Genomic DNA, 15,696 nt, shown 5'->3' with positions numbered 1-15,696 from the left:
AGAATGGAGCAAAATTCAATTAAAAGCCAGCAACATAAAAGTGTAAAAATGCTGACGAGACAAGCCGAAAACAAAACAAAACAAAAAAGAGCAGGCTTGATCGCCACATACACACAACCACAGACATGGAAGCTCAGAATCACACACACACACTTGCATGCTTACTGGCTGCTGACTGTACAACGGGGCGTATACTCGCTTTTTTTCAGCGCTTCGCTTTCCTCAATCGCCAGCACAAAATAATGTGTATACGTACAGTTTTTTGCTCGATTTTTTACACGCTTTCTACACCAAAAAACGGCGACAACAAAAGTCGCCACACTTAATTTGCATATTTTCGCACACCAACATGAACAACTTCCGTTCATATACATGTGTGTGTGTGTGTGTGTTAGTGTGTGTTCTCTGTCACGTTGACTATCTTTTCGGTTTTCTTTCTTTTTGTTTCAGTTTTTTTTTTGGTTGATTTTTTTATTTTTTCACAATCTCCCAAACAAAGCACGCGGTACCACACGTCGTATGCGTAATATTGCATTTCAAGCTCATGCTATTTTTTTGTTTTGTTTTTTCTTTTATTTGCTGATTTTAGCATTTTTTGTGTTGGGCTGCGCTTTTGTTATGAAAACCAGAACAAAATAAATTGTCATTGCAGCGGATGATAAGCATATGGCCAAAAATGCCACAATAGTGCTAGACCAAAGAAATTGGTATTCGTTCGGATAAGAATTCAAATGCGAAATGAAAATGTCAGTCATAAAAAGTGGGGAAAAACCGTATTCTTATCAGTGTTTTGTCACTTTAAAATTAGAAATATATTCAAGTATTCTTATATATTGTATTAAATAGGTGTGAGAAATATATACAACTTAGTTCAATAATTATAGTATCAGTATTTAGCATCCAGGAAACAATATTCTAAATTAAATTCAAACTTCAAATACGCAAAACTCTTTACAAGGATTCTCGATTAAAGAAACTCTAAATTAATTATACAGTAGGGTTGATTTATTTAGTTAGATATTCCTAATCCCTACGAGATGCAGAGTTCAACGATCGTTTAGGGGATATCCTGTTCCACCTGGATCTTTCTGCATAAATCACTCTCGCACCGTTACGCTCTCCCACTTGGCCATTTGTCCTCTGGCTTTATTTATATCTCTCTTTTCCTCACATATCAACCCCTTGGCACTATGAAATGAACCCGAGTACAACCCCATTACAAATGACAAACAGCCTCGGCCGCCCGACATTTACTCTCCGGCAGCGTCCACCCCGAATCCTCTCGAGCAATAGTTGAAAGTGCTGAAAAATTGACAAGGGCTGCAGCAGCAGTAGCCAGGAGCAGTAGCAGCTGCCCTTTGTTGTTCTGGCCCATAAACATAAAGCATAAAAGTCGCAACACACACACACAGTCGCACACCCCATTCAGGTAATTGCAAATTTCGGGGGTTGAAGTACTTACAAGGCGCAACAATTTGCATTGAATTCGGTATCAAATGAACATTAATTTAAATTTTAAAGTATATATATATATATATATTTAAATATATTCATAGAAATCTCTTAGATGATACACAGAATGAAAAGAAGCTGCCACAAAAATTTCAATTTACACAAAAAATGCACTCTCTTTGACCATTTGCATTGTCTTTTCCTATAATTCGAGAAAATAATTAAGTAATTATATGTTAAAATAAATTGTAAATACAACATAAATTATAGTAGCTAGTGCTGAGATAGAGAGCATTTCCTTCTGCTTAAAATTTAATGAATTAAAATTAAATTACATTAATTTTGGAATTTCGAGTATATAAGTTTTTTGGAGATTTTTTGTATATGAATTGCATTATAAAAGTGACTTGCAATTGATATTGAAATGAAATTGTAAATAAATCTTTCGGGAATGGGCGAGGAAATGTTTGTAAATAAAATTTTGAATCGTTGTGCGCATTTTGTATACAAAAAATATATATATCGCTGATATTGAAGCCCTGATAAGAGTGTGTTTACGAATTATTCTTGGGAAACCCATTGATTGAGAGTGACTTCAAAGAAATTTTGAGCTTCAATGGTTGATTTTCGCATAAATATTTTTCTTAAATTGTTTAGATTACCTAACTAGCTATTGTTTTGTATTTTTTCTCTTTTTTATACAAGTAGTTTAACTTATTTTGTTCACAAAAGTTGCTCTGTCTATGTAGAAAAATATATTTATATATGTTATATATATATTTGCAGTCTCTTGCTTGATTCGTATTCAAAATATCAATTTCTTTCTTTTAAAAAGTAGTCTTTTCTTGTTCTTTGTGGGTTACATGTTAATCCTTCATGCCTCTCCGTAGATCGACTTCATTCATGGTAAATATATGATATAAATAGTATACATATATAAAAAATACTTGATCCCTGCTGCAAGAATTGCATTTAAACTCCAAAATAGATCAAAATTGCGAGGTGTACGCTATGCTAGCGGCAATGATGTGTCCACCATCATTTCCAAGTACAGAGTGGCATATCTTAAAAGGTAATGAGTTGTAAGAAGTGTTGCTCCTAATCCTGAAACTTAAGTCTTTAGATTTCCGCCTGCTGACCCACGACTGTGAAGTAGCTGGTGATCTTGCGATTTGTTTTTGTCTTGTCAACGGCCGATGCAGTCGAGCTGGACAGTGCGTTCTCCTTCTCCGGCGTAATCTCCTCATCGTCATCATGGCTGGGAGCGGGCTCCATCTGCATGGACACTGTGACTTGAACTTGAGCAAGGCCTGCTCCGGCATCTGCTGGCAGTTCCCCGATATCCAACTTGACCTGAGTTGATGACTCTTCCTCGGGTATTTCCGGCAATGTGCTCAAGCTGTGCTTCATATCGCCCAGTAGTTTTTCCTGGACCTCGATCTTCTGCGACAGTTTCTCACGTCGCGGACGTCGTGGTGCCGCTTTGGCTCTGGGTTGCGGTTGCTTCTCCTGCTCCTTTTCCGGCTTTTTCTTCTCAGCTTTGGCAGAGCCAGATGCAGAGATATTTTCATCTTCCTTCTTATCGTGCTCACGCTCCTGATGACGTGCCAAATTTACTCGGGAGGAGTAGCCGCGCTGACAAGAATCACAGTTGTAGGGCTTTTCGCCAGTATGCCTGCGCATGTGCACCCGCATATCGATCTTCCGGGCGAAGCGCTTGTCGCACAGGTCACACTGAATGGGCTTGTCACCAAGATGCGTGCGTCGATGGACCACAAGATTCTGACGCGCCCGGAACGCCTTGCTGCAGATGTCACAGCTGTATGGCTTTTCGCCCGTATGAATCCGAACGTGTATGGACAAATCAGAGCTGCGAACGAATGCCTTGTTGCACTTGTCGCACTTGTAGCGCTTGTCGTTCTTGTGGTGACGCATGTGAAGTGACAGATCCTGCTTGGTGGCCAGTGGCATTGAACAGATCTCGCATTTGAAGGCCTTTTCGGTACGATGACGCAATTGGTGCTCAACCAGGCGCATCTTCAAACGGAATGCCTTGCCGCACTGTCCACAAACGTAGGGCTTCTCGCCGGTATGGAGACGCAGGTGATCCTGCATTCGAGAGAAGCGTTTAAACGTTTTGCCACAGAAATTGCATGTGTGTATGCCGCCTCCCGTTTCATTACGCTGCGACTCCTCGGATGATTCACGCTTGATCGAGGTGAAACTGTCATCTGCGGAGCTAGTGTTTGGTGAACCTGTAGCCGAGGAATCCTGATCCAGCTCTGGCTCCTCTCCCTCATCGTCCCCTTCTTCATCCTTAATATCCACTACGTGGTCCACAAAGCTGCGGTTTTTGCGCATGCGCCGCTCTGTGGCCTCAGACTCCTCCTTAATTTCTTTGTTTTCCATCGGGACGGTTATGGGCGTTGGCGACTTTTGTTCTTTGCGGCTGCGCTTGCGCTTGGATGGATTAAGATTTGACTCCTGAAAGAAGATTTAGTTTTTGAGAAGGTTGTCATGGTCGTGTCAAGGTCTTAAACTTACGGGTGATGGCTGCTGCTCCTTGTCTAAAGTTCCAGGTGATTTCTCCGACTGTTTCTTTAGTTTTTCCGACTGAAGAGGCTTCTTAACTTCCTTTGGCTGCTGAGTTTCCTCAACTTTTTCAGGTAACGACTCTGTAAGTTTTGGCAGCTTTGGCTCTCCGTCAATTTTCTTTGGCTGCTGAGGGTCCCCTTCAATTTTCTCCGATTTGCTCTTAATAACAACATTCTTTAGAGGAGCTTTCTCTAACTTCTGAGGTATCTCACTAGCCCCCTGATCCGCTCGTGCTTGTTCGGTCTTCTTTGTCGCCTCCGGTTGTGGTTGCTCCGATTTCACCGGCTGCAGTTGCAGCATTTCAAGAATATCCTGATTCCTTGTCTTCACTGGCTTGGCGCGTTTTCTGCTCTTTTTGGTGGCCGCCGTTGGCAGCTTGATGATCATCTTGCTGACCTTGGGACTGCTGGTCTTCTTCACCCGCTCGGCCGCAATCTCTGCCACCATGGCGCTTATCATATTGAGATCTTCCTGATCGTTAGATGTCGTATTTGTTGGCGCTTCCTTGGCATCCTGTTCGGGCGGCGGGGTCTCTGGTGCCGGTATGGGAAGCTGAAGCTGCTGGTTTGACTTGTCTAATGCCAGAGCCCCCGGAATGGTGACCATAGCCAGCGGCGGTAGATCGCTGGGCTCCTCCTTGGGCACCAGCAGCAGCTTGAAGTAACCATGCTGCTGACTAAGATGCTCCTGGAAGTGCTGCTGGTCCACAAACTGTGAGTTGCAGGCAAGGCACAGCTGCAGCAGAGACTCGCCCTGCATGAGCAACTGGGCGCATGGCTTGAGTTGACTCAGATCCTCTGGACGGAGGTTTAGCGGACTCGAAGCAGCAGGTGAATGCTCCTCGGGACTGACGAGCTTACTCCGGCCACGCTTCCGCTTGGGTTTCTCGGCATGCTCTTTCTGGAAGTGCCGCGAGAGGACCACACGGTCGGGATAGTGATGTGTACACTGTGTACAGCTGTAAATGAAGCTGCGCGCCTTCTCATCGGCCAGAACCTGGGCGGCCACCAAGGAGGCGACGCTTGCGCTGGACGCAACGGAGCCGATGCTGGAGGCCTGCGAACTCACAGAGGTGCGACGTCCGGATTTGCCGCGTGCCTTACGTTTGGTGGCCGTCTTTCCGGATTTCGTTGTTCCGGTCTCCGACTTTTCCTCCGTCTCCTTCTTCACCACGCCGTTCGCTTTACCGTTACTGACCTGCGCTTCTCTTTCCTCCTGCTTTGTTGTTGTTTTTGCTATCTTGGTCTTGGCCTTGGCCTCTTCCTCTTCTTCGCGCACCAAGCGAATGCGCTGCGCCTCCAGCTCCGCCTCGTCCTCGCTGTCGATTTGTAGCACAACATCGTCGGGCAGATCGTCGTCCTCTTCCTCTTCCTCCTCCTCCTCCTCTTCATCCATGTCCATGTCGGACTCCTCGGAGTCGTCGTTGTCGTTGCCGTTTGCGTTTTTCTTCATTATTTGCAGCGGCCCAGCAACATTTGTCATTTTCAGCATGCCTGTCGAATCGCGAACGCTTAGTTTTCTTTTAACAAATCGGAGTAAAATCGGAATAAAGCCGGAGAGCGAATAAAAGGCAAATGAAATTAAAAAAAAACTCGGAAATACAAAAACTGCGGCGCAGCGTTGAGAACAAATCCACCGACGCCGCTCTCTCAACCAGTGCTGATACTTTAGCTAGCTATTTGCCAGATCTGAGAACTTCAATAATCGATGAATGTTTAACTGTTTTATTTTTAATTAGCTATCAGCCTCAAATCTTGAAATTTTCATTTTTCTTAGGCAATTTTGACTTTTTGTATCCTTATATATTAAAATAATAATTGTATTTAACGTAGTGATTATATTATTTATTGATTAGATTATTAAAGACTTATTTATTTCAAATCTAGCTACTTTAGCTTGCGAGATTCTGGCGGCACTGACCGGCGCCGCTCTCTGAAACAATGCTCTTGCTCTCTTTTTCCTTCTCTCTCATCTGTCTGCTCGTTTTACCCCTGTTTGTGTTCGTGTGCGTGCAAAATCTTGTGCACATGTGTGTGTAAGAGCGTGATCGCTCGCAACACTGTTTTCTCTCTGGAGTATAGTGCTGGAAAGTGTTTCCCCCTTAGGGTAGTGTTGCATGTCGTGGTGGTTTGACGGCGCGCAAATATAAACAAAAAAAAATTGGGGGGAAGCTATGTGAAATGTGAAAATAAGAGAACATCTGCCGCCGACTCTAATGTCGTTTTGATGGATATTCAACTTTTGGCCAATGCGAAGTCTGTGAACTATTTGTTTATTCCGTTCACGCGCTCAATTGGCACGTTTTTGGCTGTGCACTTCTTTTTCTTACATTTGTCTTGTATTTTCCTCTCTGCTTCCATTGGCACTACTTCGTGGACTATCTAACGGTCCAACCGACGCCAGTGCTGCCTATTTTGAAGCTTTAAATTTAATTTAAGATCAATAGATTTTGACTTTTTTTTTAGCAAAGTTTATGCTTGAAATATTTTTATGTAGTTTATTATAGTTTCCATTTCAACTTTCTTGCTAGTTGATGCTACCATATTTTCTTGTTGGTAACTTGGCAGCGCACTCTTTGTGCAATATTTTTCGTTCTTTGTTTTTTAGTAAAACCCACTTCGACTACATTGTTTGCCCGCATTTTCGTAACGGCGGCAACATGTGCAAAAGTCAATTTGAAAATTGCCGCAACTGCCGCACAACCGCCCAATAGGCAGGAAAGTGGTACTTTGTGGTTTAAGGCCCGGCTCCCCATTTGCCTCACACACAATCGTCCATAAACAAGCGACCCCACAACCCGCCAGGAAGTTGTTTATATTGTTTTTAATAACATTCAGCGCTCACAGGCACCATGTGTGGCTTGCATTTTATAAATTACACTAAGTTTTTTTCCTCTCCTTTTGTCTACGCACGCCGTTTGCATTTTATGTATTAGTTGAACTTTCAGCAGGTTCAATGTTCATAAATCAAATGCCAGAGCAGCAGTTAGTCAAATTAAATGGCATAAGTCGAAGGGTTTTTTTTTTATTTAAAAATATTGTAATTCAAAGTCCAATAAACTAGGAACAGCAGGGAAAAATTCTAGGATTTTAAGATAAAAATCGATAATTTTATGAAAATGTTTTCGACTGAGAAAAGTTTAAGAAACCCACAACTAAGCCAAATATGCATTAATTTTAATTTGGAAGCAGTCCAAAATTATTTGTTATTGGGTTTAAAAATCTGCAAACTCCATTAAAAATTAAAATTTTAGCAAATTTTTGAAAATTTTATCGATGTAACCCTTAAGTTATCTTTTTTTGAAAGTTTGAAATTGTATTTTTCTACGGGACATGTCTAAATCGATTCTCCTGTTGATGCTGATCAATAATATTTGTGGTTTATAGGGTCGGAAATGACTCCTTCACAGCATTAGAAGCTTCTGATTAAAATTATAATACCCTGTAAGTATGTAAAGATAATACATACATATTAATTTACAATTCCCAACTAAAACCTCGGTAATTACCAACTTCTTTGTATGAAAGGAAATCTTTATTAAAACACATGAAATTTTGCGCCGGGTTGTGTTACCAAGTGAGCTCTTGGTTAAAGCCATGGTCCAAACTATTCCTCCTCCTGTTTCCAATGTATTGATTGATCTGTTATAATCATTGACAGGTGAACAATTTAGCTTATATTCTGTAGATCCTACTACATATAGCGACCGATCACATCGAGCAGCCAGAGGAGTATAGTGGGAGGTTGCTTCATTTCCGTTGGAATGGCATAGCGTCTAGAGTTGATGAAAATGGCCCGACCTTCACAGTCGCTGTATTTTGGCTTTCGACGACAAGGCGCCACCACCTCCTTCTTGGCCTTGCATGGAGAACTGGCCTTCGGTCGGGAACTGTTGCACTTGCCGCAACCCAAGGACATTAGCTTTTTTATCTGAGATAGAACCCTGACTGTTATTGGGGTCCTAGGCTCGGGCTTGACCGTGTGGCAGCTGGCACCCTTTTTCCAATTACGCCGATGGGATCTATCCGAATGACGGCAACAGGTGCTCCTCCCACTGGTCAAATGACAAATAGCAAAGGCAAGGAAAAGCAAACCAAATACAATGGCCACTGCCACCTGGGTGTTGCGGTCAGCGTTTTTGAGTTCCACCAAAAGCTTGATAAAGTGATAGGCCAAGGTTATCCAGAAGGTGATGGTGCAGATGGCAAAGAAGCTGCAGGAGAAAGGATGTTAGTTTCCCTAGGCAAATAAATACATATTTATATAAACCCACATTAGCACACCGAAGACTTCCAGTAGAAGCATTATGTAGAAATTTAGCTGTGTAGTGGTATCACCTGGACAGCTATCTGGACATTCCATGAGAGTTCTATAGGGTCCACCAGAAGAATCATTATAGCCTGCTATTTGCATATCGGGGTAATTATTTGACCCACCGGGGCGAGCTGATAGACCTGGATAAACAATCGGTGCAGTTTGTGCAGTTATGCTTAGGTTTGGGAGAGTTAACGAGGATGTTAAGCTATCCGGTGCAATGCCATGGATCTCCCTGCATTGCATTTGGCAGCCAGTGCCATAGCCACACTCATCGGAGCACTCCACATCATCAGGGCACCGAGCAACGGATTTCATGTAGGAATTAAAGCCCATCGTGTTCCTGCCCACAGTACGTCCCTGTGGACGATTACAGCTGCCCGTGTCCTGGGTGGGTTTAATGAGATCAGATTCTATGCTGCTATCCCTTTCATAATACGTCGCCCCTGGGATGCCATCTTGACTACTCTCACTGGCGAACCGCAGGGCTCCTCCCTTTTCGTCGCTCTCATCGGATGCCCGAGGAATTTCGTCGGTTATAGCGCCATTGGTTAAATCCTGGCTACCGAATCGCAGGCCACCAGGTGCCACCATAGAAATAGATCTCGGATCATTTTTATTGGGATCCTCACCTTCAGGGTCATCGGATATTATCCGGAGTTTTGGAAGAGGCCCCTCCATTTGCAAAATTCTATCCCCAGTTTTGCCAAGAACAGAGGCAATGGTCGATGGACATCTTTTGCGACTGGCCTTGGGCTGGGCCGGAGTCGAGTTGCCTCCTCCGTTCTCCATGCAACACTCGGAGCAGGGGATCTGGGATGTATGGACTTGGAATTTGTTGACGGCAGGAACTGACAAAATGAAATGAACTGAGCTGAAAAAAACTAAAATGATGTATTGTTGGAGTTGTGGTATTAAGGTAACTTCGATTCATGTCAGAATATGATAGGAAAGTGAGTTGATAATGTAAATAATTTGCAAGGATTCTATATTCTGGGAATACCCAGAATCGACCTCTTTTTATCGATCAAAATGGAGCTTGGCTCTAATTGAAGGCTTTAGAAGGAGCTACACTACTTATAACTAATCTTTTTATCACTATACTGAAACCTAATACATTGAAAGCGTATAAATCTACTTCGGATTATATAAAAATTTCTTCAAGTCCTTATAATATTTCTAAAACAAACCTCTATATTTATATATTTTTAAAACTACAACTTATGCCTTTCCTTGACTATAACTCAGGGTTTTATGCCTTAAGCACAGCTCAAAGTAATATTTTGCAAATTCAAATTGAATTTGTTTGTGGGGCCAACCAACATAAACAGAGACTAAATTTGATATACGGTTATATAATTTAGTTTCTGTTTTTTTTTCGGGTGGAAATGCGACTTTCGTGACAGTCAGTCCCATCGCCTAGCTCCTTTTTCCCTCCAACCTTTCGAGAGTTGTGGGAGTTACAGGGGCGGAACGCGGGATAGAATGTAAACGGCACGGGAAATGAAATATTCGCAAACAAATAGACACACTTATTACTTTTTCGTCCTGGCTGCTGGATGTTGAATGCTCCTGGCGCGTGTTTCGTTTTACTCTGGCTAAAAGATGCTGAAGATGTCTTCATGTTGTCGGTTTTGTCCTTTTTATTGTTGTTCTGCCTTCCACTGACATGCCGCAATTTTTCTTCATTTCGGTTTTTCGTGTGCCAAGACCCCCACCGTAGAGACACATAGGGAGCGCAAGGACGAAGGACAACGCCTGGACCTACCCGTGAGATGGATGGGTTGTCTTGCTAATAATTTAGCAGTTAGTTTTAATGCGCTACAGTTGCTGATGATGGGACATTTGTCCCAAGAAAATTTCAACGAATATAAAGCGAGAAATTTCAGGTCGAGCCTATAAGATCGAAGCAAACTATCTTTGGTATTTAAATTTAAGGAAATTTTTAGTTTAAGAGAGAAATTAAGTACAGACTTCATTATTATTTAAATAAGTCAAGGCCATTAGTTGATTATTTAATAGTATTGGAATAAATTTATTGAATAATTTAAGTCCCCAATTTTATTAATTCTATAAACCTAACTGTATACGCCAACCAAATATTAGTAATCAATTCATTTAAATCTAGATAACTTTCCCTAATTGGTAGGCCATTCGCAAGTCTCCAAGATCTAGTTAAAGCCACATCTTGGCCATATCCTGGCCCTGGGCAACATCATTTTTCTTGTGTACGCCTCAAAGAAAACAATGCAATTCTGACATGCGTTTAGTTTTTGGGGCCTAAAACATTCAGTCTTCTTCCTAAGCAAATATTTTACTCTTATTTTTTCCCCCCTTAACGGACACGTATATTTTTTTTGCCAAGAACGCAGAATGGTATTTTGCATGCTTTCTACTACAACAAGAGTTTAATTAGTTAAACAAAGAGCAGAGGCTGAACAGCAGACAGAGCCATAAGTTAGCCAAGGAAACCACCTGGCCCTGGCTCTGACCCTTGACATGGATCAGAGACCCCCCCCCCATTGTTGGATGCCCGAATCCCTGGATTCCAGTGGGAGGCATAGGTAGCATTTAACGCCTGTCTTCACGAGTTCCCTGAGTTCCCCCCATCGGCATTGTCTGGCAGCCACAACTTCAAATATAAAGTTCTTGAGGGGATTGGCAATGGGGATTCGGGGAGCCAGGCCTTGGGGCAGGCCTTCTCTGTCTAACAGGTGGCAAAGGGGGGAAAAACGAAACAGTCATAATAATGTTTCAAGGCCGCTTTGGCCCCAGGCGTAGACATTGGGGAGAAATTTAAACGGCAATTTGGTGCCGTTTTTACCAACCCCAAGGACAAGGACGAGGGCAGGATATGGAGGATATGGGGGCAAAAGGACGATGGCAGCAGCAGCAGCATCCAAAAATGTGGGCTGAACTTTTATTTTTGGCTCTTTTTTGGGGGGAAGGCGGTGTGGCATAAACTGCTTACGTGCCTGGGAAGTCTGTCTGGTAGCCATTTACACTGGAGAAAAAATATAGAGCCAAGCTAGTGGGAAGGTTACAAATTTATATTTGAAATAATAAGTCTACTAGTAGAATATATTCAATCCGTAAACTTGTTTTGCTATCAAAAATGCTACTGATTTTACCCGAAATAAACATTGAAATAAAGTTTCTTTGGTATAATATCTCTCAGTGCCTCTTACCCCAAAAAGCGACCTTTTTTCCACCCAATATTCTCCACTTTTTTCTTGGCTTCAGTCTGCTGGCAGGCATGTCGCCATTTCCATCGTCCTCATCCTGGGCACGTCACTTTTGGTTGCTTGAGCTGTGTGTCGTTTGTTTTTCTTTTTTTTTTGGTTCTGCCCCGGTGGCTTGGCTCGCAAATCCACAGAACGCACAACGCCCAGGATGCCGCCCACTGGCTCCGCCACATGCCGCTTCCTTAGAGATTCCCCCAAAAAAGAAAAAAAAAAACTAGAAAGCGGGGAGCCCCAACATAAAGTGTGTTTAACTTTTTTTTTTCTACTTTCTGTTGATGTTATTGTAAGAACGCCCAAATATCTGTTAGGCTGCCTAAGGTTGTGGTCCTTTGAACTTGCACCAAGAAAAAATTGTGATTGATTTATTTAAATTTATAATATATGTGTTAAAAAAAGTTATCATGTAGTTTTTCATTTTTAAGATATAAGTTATGGATCCATAAGGTTAATCTCTTAATGAAAAGCTAGGTTCTTAGAGTTTTAAATTTAAAATAAAATAATATTATCCAATCTTATTGAAAATACATATTTATCATATATATTATATATAAATATATATATTTTTTAAACTCAAAACATTATTATAGATTTGCATTCAAGGTAAATGAAAATAAACTTTGTATACCTTTTCAAGGTATTATTATTTTAGTCACAGGCATAAAATCATATATATTATTGATCAGCATCAAAAGCTGAAACGATCCAGACATATTAGAATAGAATATTGATAAATATTGATTCAAAGAACTATTGTTTTTTATAATTCTACAATTTAATAAGCAATCTGCAAGGATATAAGAACTTTGCCTTCCCGAAGTTAGTTTCCTTTCTGGTTCGGTTTATTTTCTATGTTTGTTTTTTATTTCTAGGCTATTCTTTACTATTTTATTTTATTTTCTTGAAAGTATTCTTATTCAGGGATTTCCTAAAACCTATTTTATACATTCTAAATATTTATTATTAATTTTTCCCAGTGGATTTGTGGTTTCCATTCGCTCTGTTATTCAAGTTTTCGTTGTTGTGGATGTTGGGAGGACAGTTTCATGACCTTTGCCATATTGACTAGTGGATATTTCGGTGTCCATTTTTGTTGCTGGCTTATAACTTGCGGCGAATATTTTATGCACAACGCACTTACACTTTGTGCCTTCTTTATTTTCGTTTCATCTGGCAAGAAAGCGGCTTTCTCGACTTCTCTTTTTTATGCGCTGCACTTCATTTTATTGTCGTGCTAAGCTGCGTTTGGGGAATTGAATGCGTATGTCCCAGGGCTTATGGACCCAGACAGTTCATCATGAAGCCAAGTAGTTGTGGCCATGGCAAAAGCCACGTTCCCCTCGGCTGAGGGAATGGCCAGTTTTTCGTGGGGGATTATGTGTTTGGGGCGATGGCTTGTACTAAAGAAAATCCGTCTTAAAAGGCAAACTATAATTCCCGGGTTTATGAGACCAAAAAGAAATATGTATAACAAATATTTAAGGAACTTTAAGTAAAGCAAATATTGAAAAAGAAAAGAAATTTATCATAAATCAAGCTGATTTGGAAAGTTCTCTTTTATTGTTGTTTAAATTCTTTGTCAATTTCTTTCCAATGTTGTAGTATTATTTATTTTTTACTTTTAATACAAACACAAATGTTACAAACTTTTCATGTGCTTTTTGATACTTAAATTGCCCCTATTTAATTGCCTTTCAATTTAAATACTTCACAGTGCTTAACACAAACTTAAATATTCAGTTTAAAAGCACAACCTGTCGCAAAATCAAAAGTGTATTCCAGTGGACTTAAAAACCAAGAGATTTCGCTCGCTCCCCTCTCCTTGGAGAGGCATATATTGTACATACGTTAAGCCTGATGTAAGCCCGACCCATAATTAACTAAAGTCAATTGAAAATTACAAAAAGGCTTAAGCACGTTGAGCTGTTGTCAGCAGCAGTGGCAGTGGCAGAGTGAAACGAAGGGGTTGACAGTGCCCCCAGGGTGCCATATGGCTCTGGTTCTGGCTCTGGTTCTGGCTCTGCTCCAAACCCAAGCTCAAGCTCCCAGCCACAAAACCCCCAACCCCCCAGAATCCCAATCCAACCCCCCTGCCGATGAGTTTTCACTTTCATTCCCGCCCGCTTTCTTGTGCATCATCAATTTAATTTCGTAAGCTCACAAAAGCGTTGCATAAAAAATGAACGTCCGCTCGTTCCATGTGGGTGTGAAAATGTTACGGGGGGGAGAAAACTGTCGGAAAATGTCGGAAAATGCCGACCCGCAGGCTTTAAATCCAAAGACCAAAAAAAAAAGGGTGTGAAGCGAATCGTGTGCCATTTTCAATATTTGCCGAAGCTAATCTTAAAAATCTTGTACCACGTCACCGGTAGATCTCAGCACACTCCATCTTTGGGCTGCTGACTCACCTTTTCGAGGAGATATATTTATATGCCATTCCATGTTCAGGGTTTTCCCCCTCAACCATCCCGAGAGCCACATTCATTTCCTTCTTCGCTTTTCCGCTGGACAATTGCAATAACTTGCTTTTTTTGTTGCCTACTTTTAAGGGTTGCGTCGTCGCAGCTGCATCAGAAGTTACCTTTAGGACATTTTACTAGCTTTTAAGCGAACAAACGTTGGTATAAAAATTTCATTTAGATCCGCAAAAGCAGAAGCATCCCCGAAAATACCAGAAAACTAGAAAGGGAAAATGGGAATGGTTTAAGTGCTATTTGCCGGCTGTAGGAAAATCCCAAAGGTAGCTAAAGGGGAATTGATTTGATAATTCTGATTGTTCTTTTCGTTTTTATTTGTTTCCGGAAGTTGCGAGCAGGAATTTGGGAATATAAAACAAATAGAAAAGAGAAAAGCTGAGGGGAAAAAAGCAGAGAAACACTTAATAGTTGTATTATTAATGGTTGAAAATCAAAAGAAAAAAGGTCATAGGTCTTAATTTCCCTCTTTTTATAGGAAACTTTTTGTTGGAAAATTAATTTCAAATTGAAACCATTAATATTTTAACAGAAATATTGCTTACTCAAAATTAGCAAATACACTGTAATAACAAGATGCATATCGACAAATCCTGGGGCCAAAAATCCTTTGTGTAATGACTTTTCTAACCTAGTTTCTCCTCTTTCAGACCGTGCCAATCATAGTGATCCCACGATTGAGATTTGCCGCCGTTGTCCACCAGATTATGAAGCGGAATCGCTGCCCTCCTATACTATAGTATCCGGATTGCCGACCTACGATGATGCCCTGGAGGAGTTCCGTAAGGCTGGCATTATCCTTACCCCGGCTGTGGTGCCCATCATTAAGATATTTGAGTGCAATGACAATGGCAAGGAGCAAGCGGTGGGCTATAGCCTTGTGGAGACCAATATATCTGCTGTGGATGGCGGTGATAGTGTGTCGATTGGGTCTGCTGCCGCTGGCTGTAATTGTGGCAACACCTCACCGATTTCCACAGGCTCACTGCCCAGTTATAGTGCCGCCACAGCGGCTGCCATGGCCGTGGCAGCGGCTGCTCCACCTCAGGTGATTGAGCTGTCGCCGGAGCACCTGGCTTCGCTTTCCCAGAAGCGCCTTTCGCTGCAGATCTCATTCAATAATTCGGTGCGACGCCAGTCGCCGCTCCGGAATCATTTACTCCGTTCTCGGGCGGTGGGTAACACGGCCGGAATGGGTCCCATTGAGGGAACATCACCTGGTGGCGTGGTCACAGTCTCCGCCGGTCGTGGGTCTGGGTCGGGCAGTGCCCCCATTCTTCCAGCACCCCTGCATCGCTCCTCGTCGACACTTTCGCTGTCCAATGAACGCCAGTTGCTGGATCAACGTCTCAGGCATCTGCATCATCGCGGTTCCCTGTACTGAGAACCGTGATCGAGCATTTAAACTGTCTGATAAATCCTTCTTCCTAAAAATGTATTCCCTACCTAATTAATAATCCAAAAAGTTTTGTTTAATTTTTAAGAAACACACACACTACTGACACAATAAACATATGTTATACAACGGAAATTGTTGGTTTTTTTTAGTTTTGTAATTTTAAAATATATGTAAAATACTTTAAGGTGTTGGGTATGATATGAATATCTGAATTTATTAT

At 41.7% G+C, this 15,696-nt stretch overlaps 3 protein-coding genes across 6 annotated transcripts in view; 1 reads left to right on the top strand and 2 right to left on the bottom strand.

Annotated features, from left to right (window-relative positions):
• Window positions 1-15,608, top strand: part of comm3 (protein commissureless 3) — a 43,190-nt gene extending 27,582 nt beyond the window's left edge. For all 4 annotated transcript variants that reach the window (XM_086833826.1, XM_086833825.1, XM_086833823.1 and 1 more), the window contains one exon: window positions 14,728-15,608. In XM_086833826.1, coding sequence (XP_086689952.1) covers window positions 14,728-15,461 — 734 coding nt within the window. In that variant the 3' untranslated portion in view covers window positions 15,462-15,608. The remainder of the gene's footprint in view (window positions 1-14,727) is intronic.
• On the bottom strand, window positions 1,508-6,786 carry Phs (Phaser). The gene is made up of 2 exons (XM_020945907.2): window positions 3,997-6,786; window positions 1,508-3,936 (listed from the first exon to the last, which is right to left on the bottom strand). Exons 1-2 carry the CDS (start codon window positions 5,536-5,538, stop codon window positions 2,572-2,574), a joined length of 2,907 nt encoding a protein of 968 aa, XP_020801566.2. The 5' UTR covers window positions 5,539-6,786; the 3' UTR covers window positions 1,508-2,571.
• Window positions 7,560-9,297, bottom strand: LOC110178709 (uncharacterized). The gene is made up of 2 exons (XM_020945908.2): window positions 8,321-9,297; window positions 7,560-8,260 (listed from the first exon to the last, which is right to left on the bottom strand). Exons 1-2 carry the CDS (start codon window positions 9,151-9,153, stop codon window positions 7,741-7,743), a joined length of 1,353 nt encoding a protein of 450 aa, XP_020801567.2. The 5' UTR covers window positions 9,154-9,297; the 3' UTR covers window positions 7,560-7,740.
• Window positions 15,609-15,696: the final 88 nt, after the last annotated feature.

Source organism: Drosophila serrata, unplaced genomic scaffold (genome assembly GCF_035046125.1).
Source record: "Drosophila serrata isolate PLE 108 unplaced genomic scaffold, ASM3504612v1 contig_272, whole genome shotgun sequence".
NCBI lineage: Eukaryota > Metazoa > Arthropoda > Insecta > Diptera > Drosophilidae > Drosophila > Drosophila serrata.
Note: the sequence above shows the minus strand (reverse complement) of the source record. Positions and strands in the feature narration are given on the sequence as shown.

Excerpts from the sequence above, each read along its gene's own strand:
- Phs (XM_020945907.2), bottom strand. The coding sequence starts at position 5,538 with ATGCTGAAAATGACAAATGTTGCTGGGCCGCTGCAAATAATGAAGAAA. Across the intron at positions 3,937-3,996 it reads AGGAGCAGCAGCCATCACCC|GAGTCAAATCTTAATCCATC; the intron begins GTAAGTTTAAGA and ends ATCTTCTTTCAG.
- LOC110178709 (XM_020945908.2), bottom strand. The coding sequence starts at position 9,153 with ATGGAGAACGGAGGAGGCAACTCGACTCCGGCCCAGCCCAAGGCCAGT. Across the intron at positions 8,261-8,320 it reads GAAGTCTTCGGTGTGCTAAT|CTTCTTTGCCATCTGCACCA; the intron begins GTGGGTTTATAT and ends TTTCTCCTGCAG.